The sequence below is a fragment of the Sus scrofa genome, chromosome 6 (genome assembly GCF_054392235.1).
Source record: "Sus scrofa isolate SSC_HxYL_T2T_F1_AM1 chromosome 6, Sscrofa_HxYL_maternal_Yorkshire_Landrace_v2.0, whole genome shotgun sequence".
In the NCBI taxonomy this organism is placed as follows: Eukaryota; Metazoa; Chordata; class Mammalia; order Artiodactyla; family Suidae; genus Sus; species Sus scrofa.
The window spans coordinates 58,329,995-58,346,819 of record NC_139388.1 but is presented as its reverse complement, the minus strand read 5'-3'; the positions used below and the strand labels follow the sequence as shown (position 1 = coordinate 58,346,819).

The window sequence follows — 16,825 nt, the reverse complement described above, 5'->3', positions numbered from 1 at the left end:
TGGCAAAGAGTTCCTACGTGAACAGTGTGATTCCTTAACCTAGGAAATCAGTAACTGTTCATTGAGCGCCCAATGTGTGCGTGGCGTTGTTTGGGCTCTGGCGATATACCATGCGACTGAAGCGAAGTCTTTTCCTTTTTGGAGCTTACATTGTACTGAGGGAGACAATAAAGGCACTTAAAAAGATAAATTTCGGACGGTGGCCAACACAGTAAAGAAAAATAGGGCCGAGTACGGGAATGGGCGGGGATAGAGGGGTTATTTTAGAACTAGGTCCTTCTGGAGAAGGAGACTGATGGAAGGGAGATCTGGGCGGGTTTAACAGCAAGTGCAAAGGTCCTGAATTGGGGCGGAAAGTGGGAATCTCATGTTGGCTGAGAGAGCAGAGAGCTGGCGGATTATTTAGGGCCCTGTAGACCTGTAAGAAGTTAAAATATTTGAAGTTTGGGGAATAGATTCAATTGCCTGTTTGATAATAATTACAGAAATTACTACAAAATTTAAATGGCTAATATCATGCTACTTAAAAAAAATATCCTGAAGCGTTCTCTCGTGGCGCAGCAAGTTAAGAATGAGCATTGTTACTGCATTGGCTTGGGTTGCTGATGTGGAGCAGGTGCCACCTCTGGCCAGGGCACATCGACATGCCATGGGCATGGCTTAAAAAACAGATAACGTATACATAGACACGTTTGCTTTCTGTGTATATGTATGTGGGAACTCTGCACTATTTTTTGGAACTTTTCCATAATTCTAAAATTACTTCAAAATAAAAAGTTTGAAGAAAAATAAAGCTAATAATAATGTATTTTTTTTTTAGTACCATTGGATAGTAAATGGCTGAGACACTGCACCTCTAAATGCTTCAGCATGTCTCCTAAGAATAATGGCATCCTCTGCCCAACAACACAGCTATTTTCACCTCTTAGAAAGTTTATCCAGCCCCTATTCAGATTTTCCCAGTTGACTCATGAGAACTCTATCTTAATCTGAAACAGGAGCCAGTCAATGTTCACGCGTTTATTTGGTTATCATGTCTCTCTCGCCTCTTTAACATAGAATAGACACACACACACACACACACACACACACACACACACACACACACACTGCGTTATGTTGTTGTTTTCCCCCGAGTTTGGTGTGCAGTCCTATGTCCTGCATTCTGACTTTGTCTGATTATTTCCTCGTGGAATTTAGTTCATTCCACTATCCCCATTTTGCCCATAAACTGGAAATTGAGTCTAAAGGTTTTCATAGACTGATATTGAACATTTTTGGCAAGAACATTACTCGGGTGATACTGCAGACTTTGTATTGCATCATGTCTGGTATTTCATCACATCTGGAAGTGCCTGATGTCAGATGGTCCTGGTATTATGATGCTGAGTTAGTCACCTGGTCAGGGTGCCAGCTACCAGATCTCTCCTGGCAAAGGTACATATTCTCCTTGGTAATCTGAGCAGTGGGACTTTGCTACTGTTCCCAAGCTCCTCTTATCCTGGTTGTAGCAGCCATTGCGGATCCTTGCCTGAATAAAGCGTTCCATGAGAGAGAGGGCAGATTTTATTGGAAATGAAATAGGAAGTTACTAATGGGTTTTGATCAAGAGACAGACAGACCTAATTTGCATTCTTTAAAAAAAAAAAGAACAGGAGTTCCCATCATGGCTCAGTGGTTAACGAATCCAACTAGGAACCATGAGGTTGTGGGTTCGATCCCTGGCCTTGCTCAGTGGGTTCAGGATCTGGCGTTGCCGTGAGCTGTGGTGTAGGTTGCAGACGCGGCTTGGATCCCATGTTGCTGTGGCTCTGGCATAGGCTGGCGGCTACAGCTTTGATTAGACTCCTAGCCTGGGAAACCTCCATATGCCGCAGGAACGGCCCTAAAAAAGACCAAAAAAAAAAAAAAAAGAAATAAAATATAGGGAGTTCCCGTCGTGGTGCAGTGGTTAACGAATCCGACTAGGAACCATGAGGTTGCGGGTTTGATCCCTGCCCTTGCTCAGTGGGTTAATGATCTGGCGTTGCCGTGAGCTGTGGTGTAGGTCGCAGATGCGGCTCGGATCCCGAGTTGCTGTGGCTCTGGCATAGGCCGGCAGCTACAGCTCCGATTAGACCCCTAGCCTGGGAACCTCCCATATGCCGCGGGAGCAGCCCAAGAAATGGCAAAAAGACAAAAATAAATAAATAAATAAAAATAAATAAAATATAAAGAAAGAAAGAAAGAACATTAGTGGAATATTGGTGAGATTCAAATAAGGTGTGTAACATTATTTGCTATTTTATTTTTATTTTTTTGGCTTTTTGGGGCCGCACCCGCAGCATATGGAGGTTCCCAGGCTAGGGGTTGAATCGAGCTATAGCTCCCAGACGATGCAGATCCCAGTAGACTTTCAGCCTACACCACAGCTCACGGCAACACCGGATCCTTAACCCACCGAAGCCAGGGATCGAACCTGCGTCCTCATGGATGCTAGTCAAATTGGTTTCCACTGAGCCACAATGGGAACTCCACATTATTGGGTAATAGTATTATACCATTGTTAATTTCCTGACAAATAATTGTACTATGGTTATGTAAGGAGTTGGCGTTGGCAAAAGCTGGGCGAAGGATTTGTGGGAAGTTTGTACTATTTTTTGCAACCTGTCTGTCGCTCTGAAATGATTTCAAAATAACAAGCTTAAAGAAAAAATTTTAATGACGCTAATCCTCCATTAATAATAATAATCCTCTCTCCCAGATTTGTAGACTAAGCAACTGGCTGATTGATGGCGTCAGTGGTTTAGAGAGGGAAGCCAAGGGAAGAGTGGGATTGTTGAGGAGTTCTGGGTTTGGACATGTCAGAGATGTCTGTTTGGGAGTTCCCGTCATGGCTCAGTGGTAATGAACCTGCCTAGTATCCATGAGGATGTGGGTTCAATCCCTGGCCTCGCTCAGTGGGTTAAGGATCCGGTATTGCTGTGAGCTGTGGTGTAGGTCACAGACACAGCTTGGATCCTGCATTGCTAGGGAGCTTAGGTTGTTGTTGTGTCATGGGATGGCAGCTGCAGCTGCAGCTCTGATTGGACCCCTAGCCTGGGAACCTCCATATGCCACAGGCACTGCCCTAAAAAGACAAAAACCCCCCAAACCGGAGGTGTCTGTTTGCCACTCAGATGGAGCTGTGGAGTTGAAAGTTGGAAGATACAGCAATCATGGAAGAGCTTGCGACTGGAGACCTACATTTGGGAGTCACTGGAAGAGAGATGGTATTTGAAGCCATGTAACTGGATGAGCTCAGCTAAGAGAGGAGAGAAGATGGAGAAGGGAAGAAGTCTAAGCAAAATTAAAAAAAAAAAAAAGGCATTAAGAAGAAACATCAAAATTAAAAAAAAAAAAAAAAAAAAAAGAAGTCTAAGGACCAAGTCCTGAGACCCATCAGAATCCAGATAAAGCAGGAAGACTGCAGAGGAGACAGAGTAGGCATGATGGCAAATGTAGGGGGGAAACCAGGAAGCCAAGAAGGCAAGTGCTTCAAGGAGGAGACAGTATCAAGATATGGAAGCAACCTAAGCTGCCATCAACAGATGCATGGATAGAGACAATGTGATCTGGGAGTTCCCGTTTGGGCTCAGCAGGTTAAGAACCCGACTAGCATCCATGAGGATGTGGGTTCGATTCCTGGCCTCCCTCAGTGGGTTAAGGAGTCGGCATTGCCACGAGCTGCTGCCTAGGTCTCAGATCCACTGATGGGATCCCACATGGCTGTGGCTGTGGCATAGGCTAGCAGCTGTAGCTCCAATTCAACTCTTAGCCTGGAATCTCCCATATGGTGCAGGTGCAGTCTTTAAAAAAAAAAAAAAAGTGTTGGGAGTTCCTGTCATAGCTCCATGGGTTAAGGATCCAGTGTTGCCATGATCAGTAGTGTAGGTCGCAGATGCGGCTTGGATCCCATGTTGCTGAGGCGTGGCGTATAGGCCAGCAGCCACAGGTCCAATTCGACTCCTAGCCTGGGAACTTCCATATGCCGCAGGTGCGGCCCTAAAAAAAAAAAAAGAAAGAAAATCTTCCATGAAAGAGTGGGAGTGGCCAGAAGGGAAAAGAATGATGGGGGGGGGGCAGGCCTGTGGCACGTGGAAGTTCCAGGCCAAAGATCACTGAACCCAAGTCATAGCAGCAACCTGAGCTGCAGCAGTGACCACACCAGATCCTTAACTTGCTGAGCCACCAAGGAACTCCAGGTGTGCGTTCTTTAAGGAAGGCTGGGAACAGGTGTTCATGGATAAGCTTGAGCTTCAAAGGAGCTGAGGGAGGAAGAACTGCCTGGAAGGGGCAAGGAGGAGCACCCATCTTGAGGCTCAGAGGGTGTAAGAGATAGGGCTGCTGGGAGGAGGAGGAGGAGGAGGGATCACTTCACACCGGGAGTTCAGAAACCCACAAAGAGGGGCCTCTGTGGGCTCTGAGAATGGGGAGAAGAGGGAGAAGAAAGGACACAGGGGCCAGAGAGAAGGGGAAAGAAAAAAACCAGAGAGATGTGGGGCCAGAGGCCCAGACACAGGGAGGGCCAAAGACCATGAAAGAGAGGGACACAAACACAGAGACGGGGACACCAAAATCTGTATGGATGATTACATTGCATCTCAGACTGTAGACCGGAAGAAAAAGTGCCAGAATTCCTAGGGAGTTGAAACCTTTAGTGTCTCTCTCTACTCCCTCCAGCAGAGGGCGCGCGGGGCCTCATTTCCAGGAGTCCCAGTGACCAAGCCCCATCACTTCCCCCAAAGCGCATCCGATGGATCTATTTTTACGCAGTGTCATAGGACACTGGTGGCTGGAAGGCCATCGTCTGTCTGTCCTTAGGTCCCTTCGAGTGACCCTGCGGCCTCTCCCGAGCCCACCCCTTTCCTGTTCCTGGCAGGCCCAGCCTCCTTTTGCACTATTCAGGGCTACAGCTCAGGCCTTGCTAGTTCTCAGAAAATCTGGCAGCGTATCTAAGTGGAGACCCTGGGGGGAGACCACAGCGAAGGGACCGGGTGTGTGTGTAGGGAGGGGAGACGCGCAGCGGGGGGGGGGGGGAACATGCTCATGGTTTGCAGCTGCTGGAGCGTCCCCAGGTTAGGGCAACCACCAGGACAGCGGCAGAGCCAACCTAGAGTGCCAGTCAGAGAAAGATTCAGAGATACGACTCCAAGACCCCAAGTCATCCAGAAGCCTGCCGACAGAGAAATACAGAGAAAGAGAAAGACACAAAGGGGAGCCCCGAAAATCCAGGGGCAGAGACAGAGAGCTAAGACATAATGAGAGAAGAGTCCCAGTCAGAGGGGAGAGACAGAGACCAAGGGAGACGAGAGATAAACAGAGACAGACAGACAAGAATTAAAACGAAGACGAAGATCTGGAAAGACTAAGACTAGAGAAATCACCAGACATAGATGACCCTACAACGGCAAAATTCTGCTCCATGACCCATAGAGATAGAGATAGATTTCTGAGATCAGAGATACAGAACGACACAAAACGAAGATAAAGCCAGATGCAGAGACAAACAAGAGAAGGAGGTGGGAATTTGTGACTGCAATAGACAACTCGTTAAGAAATAGACGAGACACGCACACGGAAACTCGGAGAGTCGAAGGACAGAGATCCTAAGCGGCAGACAGAGGAAAAGGGGGCCCGAAGAAGGGATGGACCCAGAGAAAGCGCAGCGCGGCAGCGGCTGGGGGTGGGGGGTAGGTGGGAGGGCGGGCACCCCAGCAGAGGGCGCGCCGCCGCCCTCTACCCCGCGGGGGTCATGGCGCCCCCTCCCCCGCGCCCTGGCCGCACGGCTGGGCTATTTTTACGCGTGGACATCGGACACCAGGCTGGGGCGGCGGCGGCGGCCGAGGCGGGGCAGGGCCGGGCTGGGTCGGGCGTCGGGGCCACACGTCCGCCCGCGGGTCGCCGGGGCAGCGCGCGCCATGGAGCCGTGCGGCTGCTGCGAGCGGCTGGTGCTCAACGTGGCGGGGCTGCGCTTCGAGACCCGGGCGCGCACGCTGGGCCGCTTCCCCGACACGCTGCTCGGGGACCCGGTGCGCCGCAGCCGCTTCTATGACGGCACGCGCCGCGAGTACTTCTTCGACCGGCACCGGCCCAGCTTCGACGCGGTGCTCTACTACTACCAGTCGGGCGGGCGGCTGCGGCGGCCAGCGCACGTGCCGCTCGACGTCTTCCTGGAGGAGGTGGCCTTCTACGGGCTGGGCGCTGCGGCGCTAGCGCGCCTGCGCGAGGACGAGGGCTGCCCCTTGCCATCCGAGCGTCCCCTGCCCCGCCGCGCCTTCGCGCGCCAGCTCTGGCTGCTCTTCGAGTTCCCCGAGAGCTCGCAGGCCGCGCGCGTGCTCGCCGTCGTCTCCGTGCTCGTCATCCTCGTCTCCATCGTCGTCTTCTGCCTGGAGACGCTGCCGGACTTCCGCAATGACCGTGATAGCCCGGGGCTCGCGGCTGTTGCAGCTGCTGCTGGCCCGGTGAGGGGGCGGGGCCTGGGTGGAGAGGCGGGGCTGGGGAGGAGTTGGATGGGATCCACGGGGCCCTGGCCAATCAAAAGGTGGGGTAGGGGCAATGGGAGGCGGGGCCCATCGGGAAGGTGGGGCCTTGCTGTGGGTGGGCAAGGGATTGGGCACCTGGGGAGAAGGACCTGGCCCATCACTGGTGAGGAAGGGGCCTTGAGAGACTCTACCTTTAAAGGCTAGGTTGGAGGCCCCGGAAGGCATAGCTTCATGGAGTGGGGCCTGAGGATCTGAACAGGAGCATCTGACTTATGAGAAGGTATGGTAGGTGAGAAACCAAGCTTGTGAAGGGCCGGGAGCACAGGAAGACAGGTGTACTCAGAAATCAAAACTGGAGTTCCCATCATGGCTCAGTGGTTAACGAATCCGACTAGGAACCATGAGGCTGCAGGTTCGATCCCTGGCCATGCTCAGTGGGTTAAGGATCTGGCGTTGCTGTGAGCTGTAGGTTGCAGACGCGGCTCGGATCCAGCGTTGCTGTGGCTCTGGCGTAGGCCAGTGGCTACAGCTCTGACTAGACCCCTAGCCTGGAAACCAACCTCCATATGCTGCGGGAGTGGCCCTAGAAAAAAGGCAAGAAAAAAAAAAAAAGAAATCAAAACTGAGGAGTTCCCATTGTGGCACAGCAGAAAAGAATCCGACTAGTAGCCATGAGGTTGTGGGTTCGATCCCTGGCCTCGCTCAGTGCGTTAAAGATCTGGCATTGCTGTGAGCTGTGGTGTAGGTCGCAGATGGTCGGATCCTGCGTTGCTGTGGCATAGGCAGGCAGCTGTAGCTCCCATTTGACCCCTAGCGTATCCCGTGGGTGCAGGGGAAAAAAAAAGGCAAAGGAAAAAAAAACTCAGGGAGTTCCCCTTGTGGCACAGTGAAAAACGAATCCGACGAGTGATCATGAGATTGCGGGTTCGATCCCTGACCTCGCGCTCAGTGGTTTAAGAATCTGGCGTTGCCGTGAGCTGTAGGTCCCAGATGCAGCTGGTATCCTGTGTTGGCTGTGACTGTGGCGTAGACCAGCAGCTATAACTCCGATTCGACCCCTAGCCTGGGAACTTCCATATGCCCCAAGTGCCACCCTAAGAAAAGAAAAAAAAAAATCAAAACTGAGCTGTAAGAAGATACTGAAACATCGGGGGGGTGGTCTCTGCGGGTGAAGTTAACCAATAAGAAGGATGGGCTGGAGGCACGGAGAGCTGGGGACTGAAGAAAGCCTCGGAGGGAGCTGAGGACAGGGAAGGAGGGCTGGAGAAGGAGGAATCCATTTATCATAGAGTGGAACTAAGGGCAGTGAGAGGATGGGCCCGGGATTTAGCATAAAGATAAGATGTTTACCCTTATGGGTGGATCCGGGCTGGGTTTGCGGAGGGCGGGGCCCTAGGGAGTAGGGCCAGGGCTGAGACCCTCCCCATCTGGAAATTCAACGCTGGGAGCAAGATGATGGGAGGGAAAAGGTTGAGCCCCTCAGGTATCACTTCAGGAGGCCCTGTCAGTGAAGATCGGGGACCCTAAAGTCAGCCTTCCAGGGAGGATCCCTGGGGTCCTGGGAGGGAGTCTGTGACAGCTGGATCACTGGGGTTCTGGGGGCAGCAGCTAATGACCAACTTTTAAAGAAGTAGTTGGGAGCTGCCTGGTGGCTCAGTGGCTTAAGGATCAAGCGTTGTCACTGCTGTGGCTCGAGTTCAATCCCTGGCCCAGGAGTTTCTGCATGCTGTGGTTATGGCCAAAAAAAAAAAAAAAAAAAAAAAAAAAAGTAGTTGAATATTTAAATAACAAATATGGCCATTCCAGTGTGTCTCAGCCCTGGCATGGTCCTCCCTGAACCCCTTCCTCCCTGCAGTTCCCGGCCCGGCTGAACGGCTCCAGCCCAGTGCCTGGACCCCCACCTCGCTTGCCCTTCGATGACCCGTTCTTTGTGGTGGAGACATTATGCATCTGTTGGTTTTCCTTCGAGCTGCTGGTGCGCCTGGCGACCTGCCCAAGCAAGGCAGCCTTCTTCAAGAACGTGATGAACCTCATCGATTTCGTGGCTATTCTGCCCTACTTCGTGGCACTGGGTACCGAGCTGGCCCGGCAGCGGGGGGTGGGCCAGCCAGCCATGTCATTGGCCATCCTGCGCGTCATCCGACTGGTACGTGTCTTCCGCATCTTCAAGCTGTCCCGGCATTCAAAGGGCCTGCAGATCTTGGGCCAGACCTTACGGGCCTCCATGCGCGAGCTGGGCCTCCTCATCTTCTTCCTCTTCATCGGTGTGGTTCTCTTCTCCAGCGCAGTCTACTTTGCTGAGGTCGACCGGGCAGACTCACATTTCACTAGCATCCCCGAGTCCTTCTGGTGGGCTGTGGTAACTATGACCACAGTTGGCTATGGAGACATGGCGCCCGTCACTGTGGGTGGCAAGATAGTGGGCTCTCTGTGTGCCATCGCCGGCGTGCTGACCATTTCCCTGCCTGTGCCGGTCATTGTCTCCAACTTCAGCTACTTTTACCACCGGGAGACAGATGACGAAGAGGCTGGGATGTACAGCCATGTGGACACGCAGCCCTGCGGCCCACTGGAGGGCAAGGTCAATGGCGGGTTGGTGGATGGCGAGGTGCCTGAGCTCCCACCTCCACTCTGGGCCCCCCCTGGGAAACACATGGTCACCGAAGTGTGAGGGACAGTTGAGGTCTGCAGGACTTCATACTTCCTCGGAGGGAGGGAGGGAGGGATGGAGGGAGGGAAGGGCAGAAGGGAAAGTTGGGGGGAGGGCGCCGGGTTTAGGAAGGACTAAGTGAAGTCGGGGAACACGAGGTCTTGTTGGCTCTTGAGTTGTGGTTGGGTAGTTCCTGCAGGTACCTTCTTCGGTGACAGTGAACGGCAGTGGGTTATGCCCAGTTGAGGGGGAGGCTACATTGGTCTGTATTGCATTGGATGGTGCAAAGCTTATGGAGTCTGCTGGGGTGGCCTTGAGGTAGGTTTGCTCAGACAGTTTTGTGGGTTTCTAAGTCCCGCTTTGGGTTGGGTTGGGTTGCGAGTCAAGTGAGTCTTGTCCAATTGCCTTGTGCAGGATTCTGTGGTTTTAGGAGTCCCCTAGGGCCATGTCGGATCAAATAAGACGGTCACGCATGGCATTGTTGGCACTGATTTTGTGTTCATGCATGGTGTTGTGGAGTTGAGATGTTGGAAACTGCGTGGCTTTGTGATTCTTCTAGGGCCATGTTATTTTAGGTTCTGTGAACTTGTGAGTCATGTAGAAATACGAAGAGTCGAGTGAGAGAACGCGAGCTGTCTAGGTCACATTAGGTTAAGCTGGGTTGGAATGTATAACCGTAGGAGTCTTTCAGTGTTCCGTTGTGTTGAAATGTGCAGGGTTATGTTGCTGGAAGCTTTTCGGGGCCACGTTGAGTCGAGTCATAATGAGTTGTCTAACCAGGTGAGTCTTGTATGGCCAGTTCAGTTGGCTCATCCCACGGTTTGAGTTTGGTGGGGCCCTACTGAGTTGAGTTGCCGTTACATCAAGGTGTGTCATTGAGTCCTGTCACTGAGTCGGACCGTATCTGTGAGCTCCATAGGGCCATGTTGGTTTGTTTTGCATTTAGTGGTAGCACCGGTACCCAAGGATAACAGCACTGGGGAGGAATCATGTATCAAGGAGTGGATGTGGTGTGTGGACTCTGGGAGACCCACGGAACTGGCTTGTCCCATGTCATGACACTCGGGACGGGGCTAGGTTCTGTATCCGTAGATTCAGCTGTTGATACAGAAGGCTTCTGGGTGAACTAGGACGACGGAGATGCCCCTTCCATTCACCCCACACCTGCTTCGTTTTGACATTCAAACCCCTTCTGTGTGGGTCTTCCCCTCGGGCTTTGCTTCCAGACATGGAGATCAGAGCCACAAGGGAAGGGGGAGGCTGGAGGAACTGCTCTGTCCAGACATGACAGGGGTCGGGGGGGACGAAACCCAAAGGAGGGGGGCAGAGCGCCAGGGAGGGACCCTGAGAGACCCCGAGAAAGAAGGACAGAAACCCAAAGAGGGAGCAAAGACCTAGAGAGAGGGAAAGACGGAGACCTAGAGGGAGAGGGACAGAGACCAGAGTTGGAAAGAGACCAGAGCACCCCCGAGAAAGAGAACTAAAAAAAGAAAAAGCCAGGGAGTTCCCGTTGAGGCTTAGGAGGTTAAGACCCTGACAAGTATCCATGAGGATGTGGGTTCAATCCCTGACCTCGCTCAGTGGGTTAAGGATCCTGCGTTGCCGTAAGCTGTGGTGTGAGTCGTAGAAGCGGTTCAGACCCTGCGTTGCTGTGGCTGTGGTGTAGGCCGGCAGCTGCAGCAGCTCCCATTCGACCCCTAGCCTGGGAACCTCCATATGCCACAGACGCGGTCCTAAAAAGCAAAAAAAAAGGAGAGAGAGAGAGAGAGAGAAAAGAAAAAGGCGGGAAAAAGTCAGCGCCCCTGAATCAGAGAGAGACACACGACACACAGTCTATTCCATGGAATCACAAAGGGATCCCCAGGCAGGGCGTGCCACCCCCACCCTCCCGCAGCTCAACAAGTCCCTAAGACAAGCTACGGGGCCCACTCTCTTTCCCTGGGGGGAGACCAGCATCTTAGAGCACGGGAGTGGCTTCCCAAGGTCGCGTGGCAGGTGCCAGGGTGGGGGTGGGGCAGGACTGTGGGCCAGCTGCCTGACCCCACATGGCCCCACCAGCCTGCTGGTAGGCACGGGACCTCCCGAGTCCCACAGTCTCATTTCTCGCAGATGAGGAAACTGAGGCTCAGAGGGGAGGGTGTCACCTGAGGTCACAAAGCGAAACCTTTTCAGAGGTCTTTCTGTGCTAAAAGGGCATATTTGGCGGAGGATGTGGAGGGGAGCGGTGAAATCCCTAACACATGTCGGGCTTCCTATGCGCCAGGTATCATTCAAAGTACTTGTATTAATTTATTAAAATCCGTTCAGTGGTTTACAGAGAGTTGTTATTTTTAGCTCTAATTCCCACTTTTCTTTTCTGGTCAAGTGAAATCTTACTTAGAGGCACCAGTGTGGAGTTCCTGCCGTGGTGCAGCGGAAACGAATCCAACTAGGAACCACGAGGTTTCGGGTTCAATACCTGGCCTCACTCAGTGGGTTAAGGATCGGCGTTGCCGTGAGCTATGGTGTAGGTCGCGGACCGGCTCAGATCCCTCGTTGCTGTGGCTGTGGTGTAGGCCGGCATCTGTAGCTCTGATCAGACCCCTAGCTTTGGAACCTCCATATGCCAAGGGTGTGGCCTAAAAAGCAAAAAAAAGAAAAAGAAAAAAAGAAATTCAGTTTGGAACACCTGATTTAATCCACCACCTTTTTTATACAGAGAGATGAAGGTACAGATTGTGGGAAGTGTTTGGTAAAGGTCAAAAATAATATAACCTTTAAATAATATAGCACTTCTCCCCGAAATGGAGAGAACGACACATTTGGATATAGAAACGGAGACGTTTGGAGACAGACCCCCCTCTCAGCGACAGACACTGAGGCAGAGTCTGAGAGGCAGGCACAGAGCCCAGCACCGGGACCCAGATAGGATGAGGCCGTCCAGAGAGGAACTGAAACCTGGAGAGAGGACAGGGGGGCCCAAGGGGAGGAGGGAGAGCAGGAGAGGAGAGGCAGCAGCCTGGGAGGGGGTGAGAGACACAGGGCAGGACGGAGACCCAAGGAGGGGGACAAGACCAGAGATCTAGACAAGAGACAAAGACAGGGACGCAGACGGGGGGGGGGCAGAGACCCAGGAAGAGGGGGGCAGAGACCCAGACAGAGAGGGACAGAGGCCCAGACAGAGGGGGACAGGGCTCTAGACAGAGGGGGCAGAGACCCAGACAGAGGGGGGCAGAGACCCAGGAAGAGGGGGACAGAGACCCAGACAGAGGGGGGCAGGGATCTAGACAGAGGGGGACAGAGACCGAGACCGAGGGAGACAGAGACCCTGATGAAGGGGGACAGAGATTCAGACAGAGAAGGACAGAAATGCAGACAGAGGGGGGCAGAGACCCAGACAGTGGGAGAGAGAAACCTAGACAGAGTGGGACAGGGATCTAGACAGAGGGGGACAAAGACTTAGACAGAGGGGGACAGAGACCCTGACAGAGGGGGGTAGGGATCCAGATGGGGGCGGGGGGGGGACGACACAGAGACCCAACAGAGACCCAAGGAGAGAGGAGGGGACAGAAACTGTTGCCCAGTTACTCTTCTTTGAACACTCACCCCCACTGCCCCTTCAGAGGCTGGAAGTTCCACAGAGTTCCTCTGGTAGGGGGTAGGGCATGTGGGGTGCTCAGGGATGGGGGGGCATGGAGAATTCAGGAAAGTGACCTGAGTGGACACTCAAAGACTGGGAGGCGCCCGTCCCCCACGGCCAATAAACAACTGCTGCCGCCTTCTATGTAGCCTTGGCGGGCACTGGGGAGAGGTGAGGGGAACACCCTAATCCGGGGACACCCTTCCTGCCACCTTGCCATGCTATATTTAGGCTGAAGGAGGGGTAGGGATGAGCCTTTCCCCCCCCACCCCACCCCACCCCGCCGCCAAGGCAGTGTCAGCTTTCCTCCTGAAAATAGCTGCAGGGGGAGAGGTGAAGGGCCAGCTCCCGTCTGATCTGCTTCTGTCTTAAGGTCTCTCTTTCTCTGGGTCTCTGTCCCGCTTGTGGGATTCCCCCTTTTCTGGGGCTGCGTGTCTGGATCCGTGTCTCGCTCTGTCTCTCTCCCTCTCGGGTCTCTGTCTCCCTCTTCGTCTGGGAATCTGTCCCCCTTTTCCCTTATCTCTCTGCCTTCCCCCGCATCTCCCTTCAGCTGTCACTTTGCACGTTCTTCCTCGAAGCAGGTCATTCTGTTGCCATGTCACCTCTTTGTCTACCTCGGGGCCCTAGAATACCTTGAGTTTCTCTTATCTGAACTCAGGACGAGCCCCCTCTCCCCAGTCCCCACCCAGGAAATTCCAGCAGAGAGGGCTGCTGTGGGAGAGCCCCCCACATCCCCGGCTCCTCCTGGGGCGCATCCGGCCTTATCGCTGCCCGAGCCCAGCTGGTTAATGTCTGGCTCGGAGCTCTTGGGAGAGTCGGGGATGAGCGCTGAGGGTGGGAATCTGCCCGGGATTGACACTTCACTGGCAAAAGAACGCAAAGGAATCTCAGGCCCAGACTCCTGGGTGTGAGAGAGGAGGGGGCTGGGGGGCTGCGCTCCCTGGGGCGGAGGGGGGAGGGGGCTGGGGGTCCAGCCAGACTCCTGGGGCCGAGGGAGGAGGGGGCTGGGGACCCGGACTCCTGGGTCGGAGGGAGGAGGGGGGCTGGCGCCTGGCCTCCTGGGACTGAGGCGGACCGAGGGCTGAGCGAGCCAGGCCCGGCTTCCGAGGTCCCGGCACGCGTGTGGGAGGCGGGATCCCCCGGCCCCTCCTCCGCCGTCGGGCGCCGCCCCGCCCCCGCCCCCGACCCGGGCCCTCCGGAGCGTGTGCAGCGAGGAGCCGGCGGGCGAGCGGGCGTCCCTGCAGCCAGCGAGCAGGAGCAGGAGGAGGAGGAGGAGGAGCCGCCGCCGCGCCGGGGGCAGCCGGGGGAACCGAGGAGGGCGCCCCAGGTAAGAGGCTCCGCGCACCTCCTCCCCCAGGATGCGGGTGTCCGGGTCGCCCGGCCCCCGGGTGGGGAGGGGCGGGGGCGGGGCCGCGGGGGCGGGGCTTGGCGGAGGAAACTGAGGCAGGAGGGAGGTGTCCCCGCTGGACAGCCGGTCACCCGCGGCGCCGTCTCCGGCGTCCGGGCTCCCAAGTTTAACTTTCTGCGGGAGGACGGGCCTGGGAGTCCGCGTTTCTGCCTACCTGGGAAGGACGGGCTTGAATCCAGAACTCCGGGATCTGAAGGAGGAGGGCACTGGGGGGCCGGACCCCTGGGTCTGGGGAAGAAGGATTTAGGGGCCTGGACTCCTGCATCTGAGGAAGGGAGCTGGGGGCCTGGGCTCCTGAAGGAAGAGGCGGCCGGGGCCCCTGGGGCTCTTGGGTCGGAGGGAGGAGGGGGCGAGAGCCTGGACGCCTAAGGGTGGAGGCAGCTGGGGCCCTGGACTCCCGATCTTAGCCGGGAATCGGGTCTGCCGATCTAAGAACGGAGGCAGCCGGGAACCCGGACTCCCGGTTCTGCTTGGGTCAGTGAGTGGCCCTCTTCACACTTCCGCCTTCCCCGGTTCCCCATCTCCCAGCCGGGGCAGGCAGCCACTCCAGGTATGTGCAGCAGAAGTCTTGGACGGGCCCTGGCCTGTCCTGCGAGGAGAGAACATTCCAGCAAGCAGCCTCCGGGGACCCAGGGCTTCTTAAGTGTGGGCCCTCAGGGACCCGGGTGTCCAGGCCGGCTCCGCCCCCGCCCCGTCTGAGAGATGAATGGGCCGAGGAGGCTGTAATCTTTTCCAGCCTCCATCCTCAGCGTCTACCCTCAGTGCTCCTCCCCCCATCTGCTTTCTATCCAGGAGCCATCACCTGAGCAGGGCAGGGGCCTCTGGGAGGGGGGTGCAGCCTTGAGTCTGGGTACCCTCTGCTTTAAGAGGAACACCCACAAGGGGACCTTTCAGGGGTTCAGGCCCCCTCCCCCACTTGCCTCTGTAACCTGCCTGTTCCCTTCTTCCCCTAGGTGGTTGCCCCCTCCGTGTCTCCTGAGATGTCAGGAAGGAGGGGGCCACCTGTGTCCCCCACAGGGGCCCCCCGGAGCCCGGGGGCCCCCAGCCCTGGAGCTCGGAGGCGGAGGAGGTGCTGACAGGTCTGGTAACCACCCGATGCCGCTTTTCAGTCCTCTCCGGGCCACCCTGTCCCAGAACCCACAGGCTTGCAGAATGTTCTAGAGAAACAGCAAACATCCAAGCCCCGCCCCCTGCCAGCATCTCCAGGCCTTGGGTCGTTTTCACGGACAGGGAAACCAAAGCCCCACCTGAGAGGAAGTGTCTTGCCTTCTTAGTGGCCGTTTTAAGCTGAACGTGGGTCTCCCTGGGATTCCGGGACTTGATCTTTCTCAGAATTTTGGAACCTCGAACCTCCTCCAGGCTGCCGGGCTTAGGGTTCCTGGAAGCTAGAGAGAGGCAGGATGGCAGAGTAGAGTGGCCTGGACAGGCTGTGAGTCCCATCTCTGGCATTCGCTGGCTGCGTGACCTGAGGCAAGCCACGAACCTCTCTGAGCCTGTATGTTAGCGCTTATTGGCCATTCTTAATAATGGAAGAAGAATTAGCATGAATCTGGAAGTGGGGCGTTATCGAAGTCCTAGAATATCGGGCTCCAATACAAGGGCCTCCCCGTGATGGTGGCACGCAGGTCCCCTTGGAGTTCCCTTCGGTCCCTCCACTAAGCTATCCTCCTCTCTAACTGCAGGTTCCCTCTCTGTATCCTCAGGTGCTCAGCGAGATGCTCCCCTACCCCTCAGGCTCCCTCCCCATCCTCCTACTTTTCCTCCTCCCCAGTGTCCCCATGGAGCCCTACTCCCCGCCCTCACCACTGCCCCCATTTCCAGCCGCAGAATGGGACCTCTTGTCGCCCCGAGTAGCCCTGTCCAGGGGTACCCCTGCGGGGCCTCCCCTGCTCTTCCTGCTGGAGGCTGGGGCCTTTGGGGAGCCAGCCGGCAGCCCAGCCAACCGCAGTCGGCGGGGGGTGAGCGAGACAGCACCAGCAAGTCGCCGGGGAGAGCTGGCCGTGTGTGATGCAGTCAGCGGCTGGGTGACAGACCGCCGGACTGCCGTGGACCTGCGTGGGCGTGAGGTGGAGGTGCTGGGTGAGGTGCCTGCGGCTGGTGGCAGTCCCCTTCGCCAGTACTTCTTTGAAACCCGCTGCAAGGCTGACAGCGCTGGGGAGGACGGCCCCGGTGGGGGTGGAGGGGGCTGCCGGGGCGTGGACCGGAGGCACTGGGTGTCTGAATGTAAGGCCAAGCAGTCCTACGTGCGGGCATTGACTGCTGATGCCCAGGGCCGTGTGGGCTGGCGATGGATTCGAATCGACACCGCCTGCGTCTGCACCCTCCTCAGCCGGACTGGCCGGGCCTGAGGCCTATGCCCAGGCACTGGGCAGGCAGAAGAAGAAGAGAGCTGGATGCTGAGAGACCTCAGGGGTGGCCTGGCTGCTCTGGGCCTCCGTTTGGGAAATTGGCAAATGGTCACAAAAATCACAGCTCTCCGATTTTGAGAGCTTACTCTGGGCAAGATAGATTGTGAAACCCACTGGGGTTTTGAAAGATGAATAGGAGTTCTCCTGGATGAACTTGAGGATGAGGATGAGGATGATAGCCAATATTTTCTGAGCGCCTACTGTTTATCAGCTCTAATACACAACTTGTCAGATCAA

General features: G+C 55.4%; 2 protein-coding genes across 4 annotated transcripts in view; both read left to right on the top strand.

Moving 5' to 3' along the window:
- Positions 1 to 16,825, top strand: part of NTF4 (neurotrophin 4) — a 17,629-nt gene extending 804 nt beyond the window's left edge. The window contains exons 1-3 of one of the 3 annotated variants that reach the window (XM_084958186.1): positions 8,628 to 8,649; positions 15,134 to 15,259; positions 15,884 to 16,825. In XM_084958186.1, the coding sequence (XP_084814312.1) occupies positions 15,896 to 16,528 (633 nt within the window). In that variant the 5' untranslated portion in view covers positions 8,628 to 8,649; positions 15,134 to 15,259; positions 15,884 to 15,895 and the 3' untranslated portion in view covers positions 16,529 to 16,825. 3 annotated transcript variants of the gene reach the window in all.
- KCNA7 (potassium voltage-gated channel subfamily A member 7) lies at positions 5,870 to 11,469 on the top strand. The gene is made up of 2 exons (XM_005664712.3): positions 5,870 to 6,482; positions 8,359 to 11,469. The coding sequence occupies exons 1-2, from the start codon at positions 5,940 to 5,942 to the stop codon at positions 9,172 to 9,174; spliced, it is 1,359 nt and encodes a 452-aa protein (XP_005664769.3). The 5' UTR covers positions 5,870 to 5,939; the 3' UTR covers positions 9,175 to 11,469.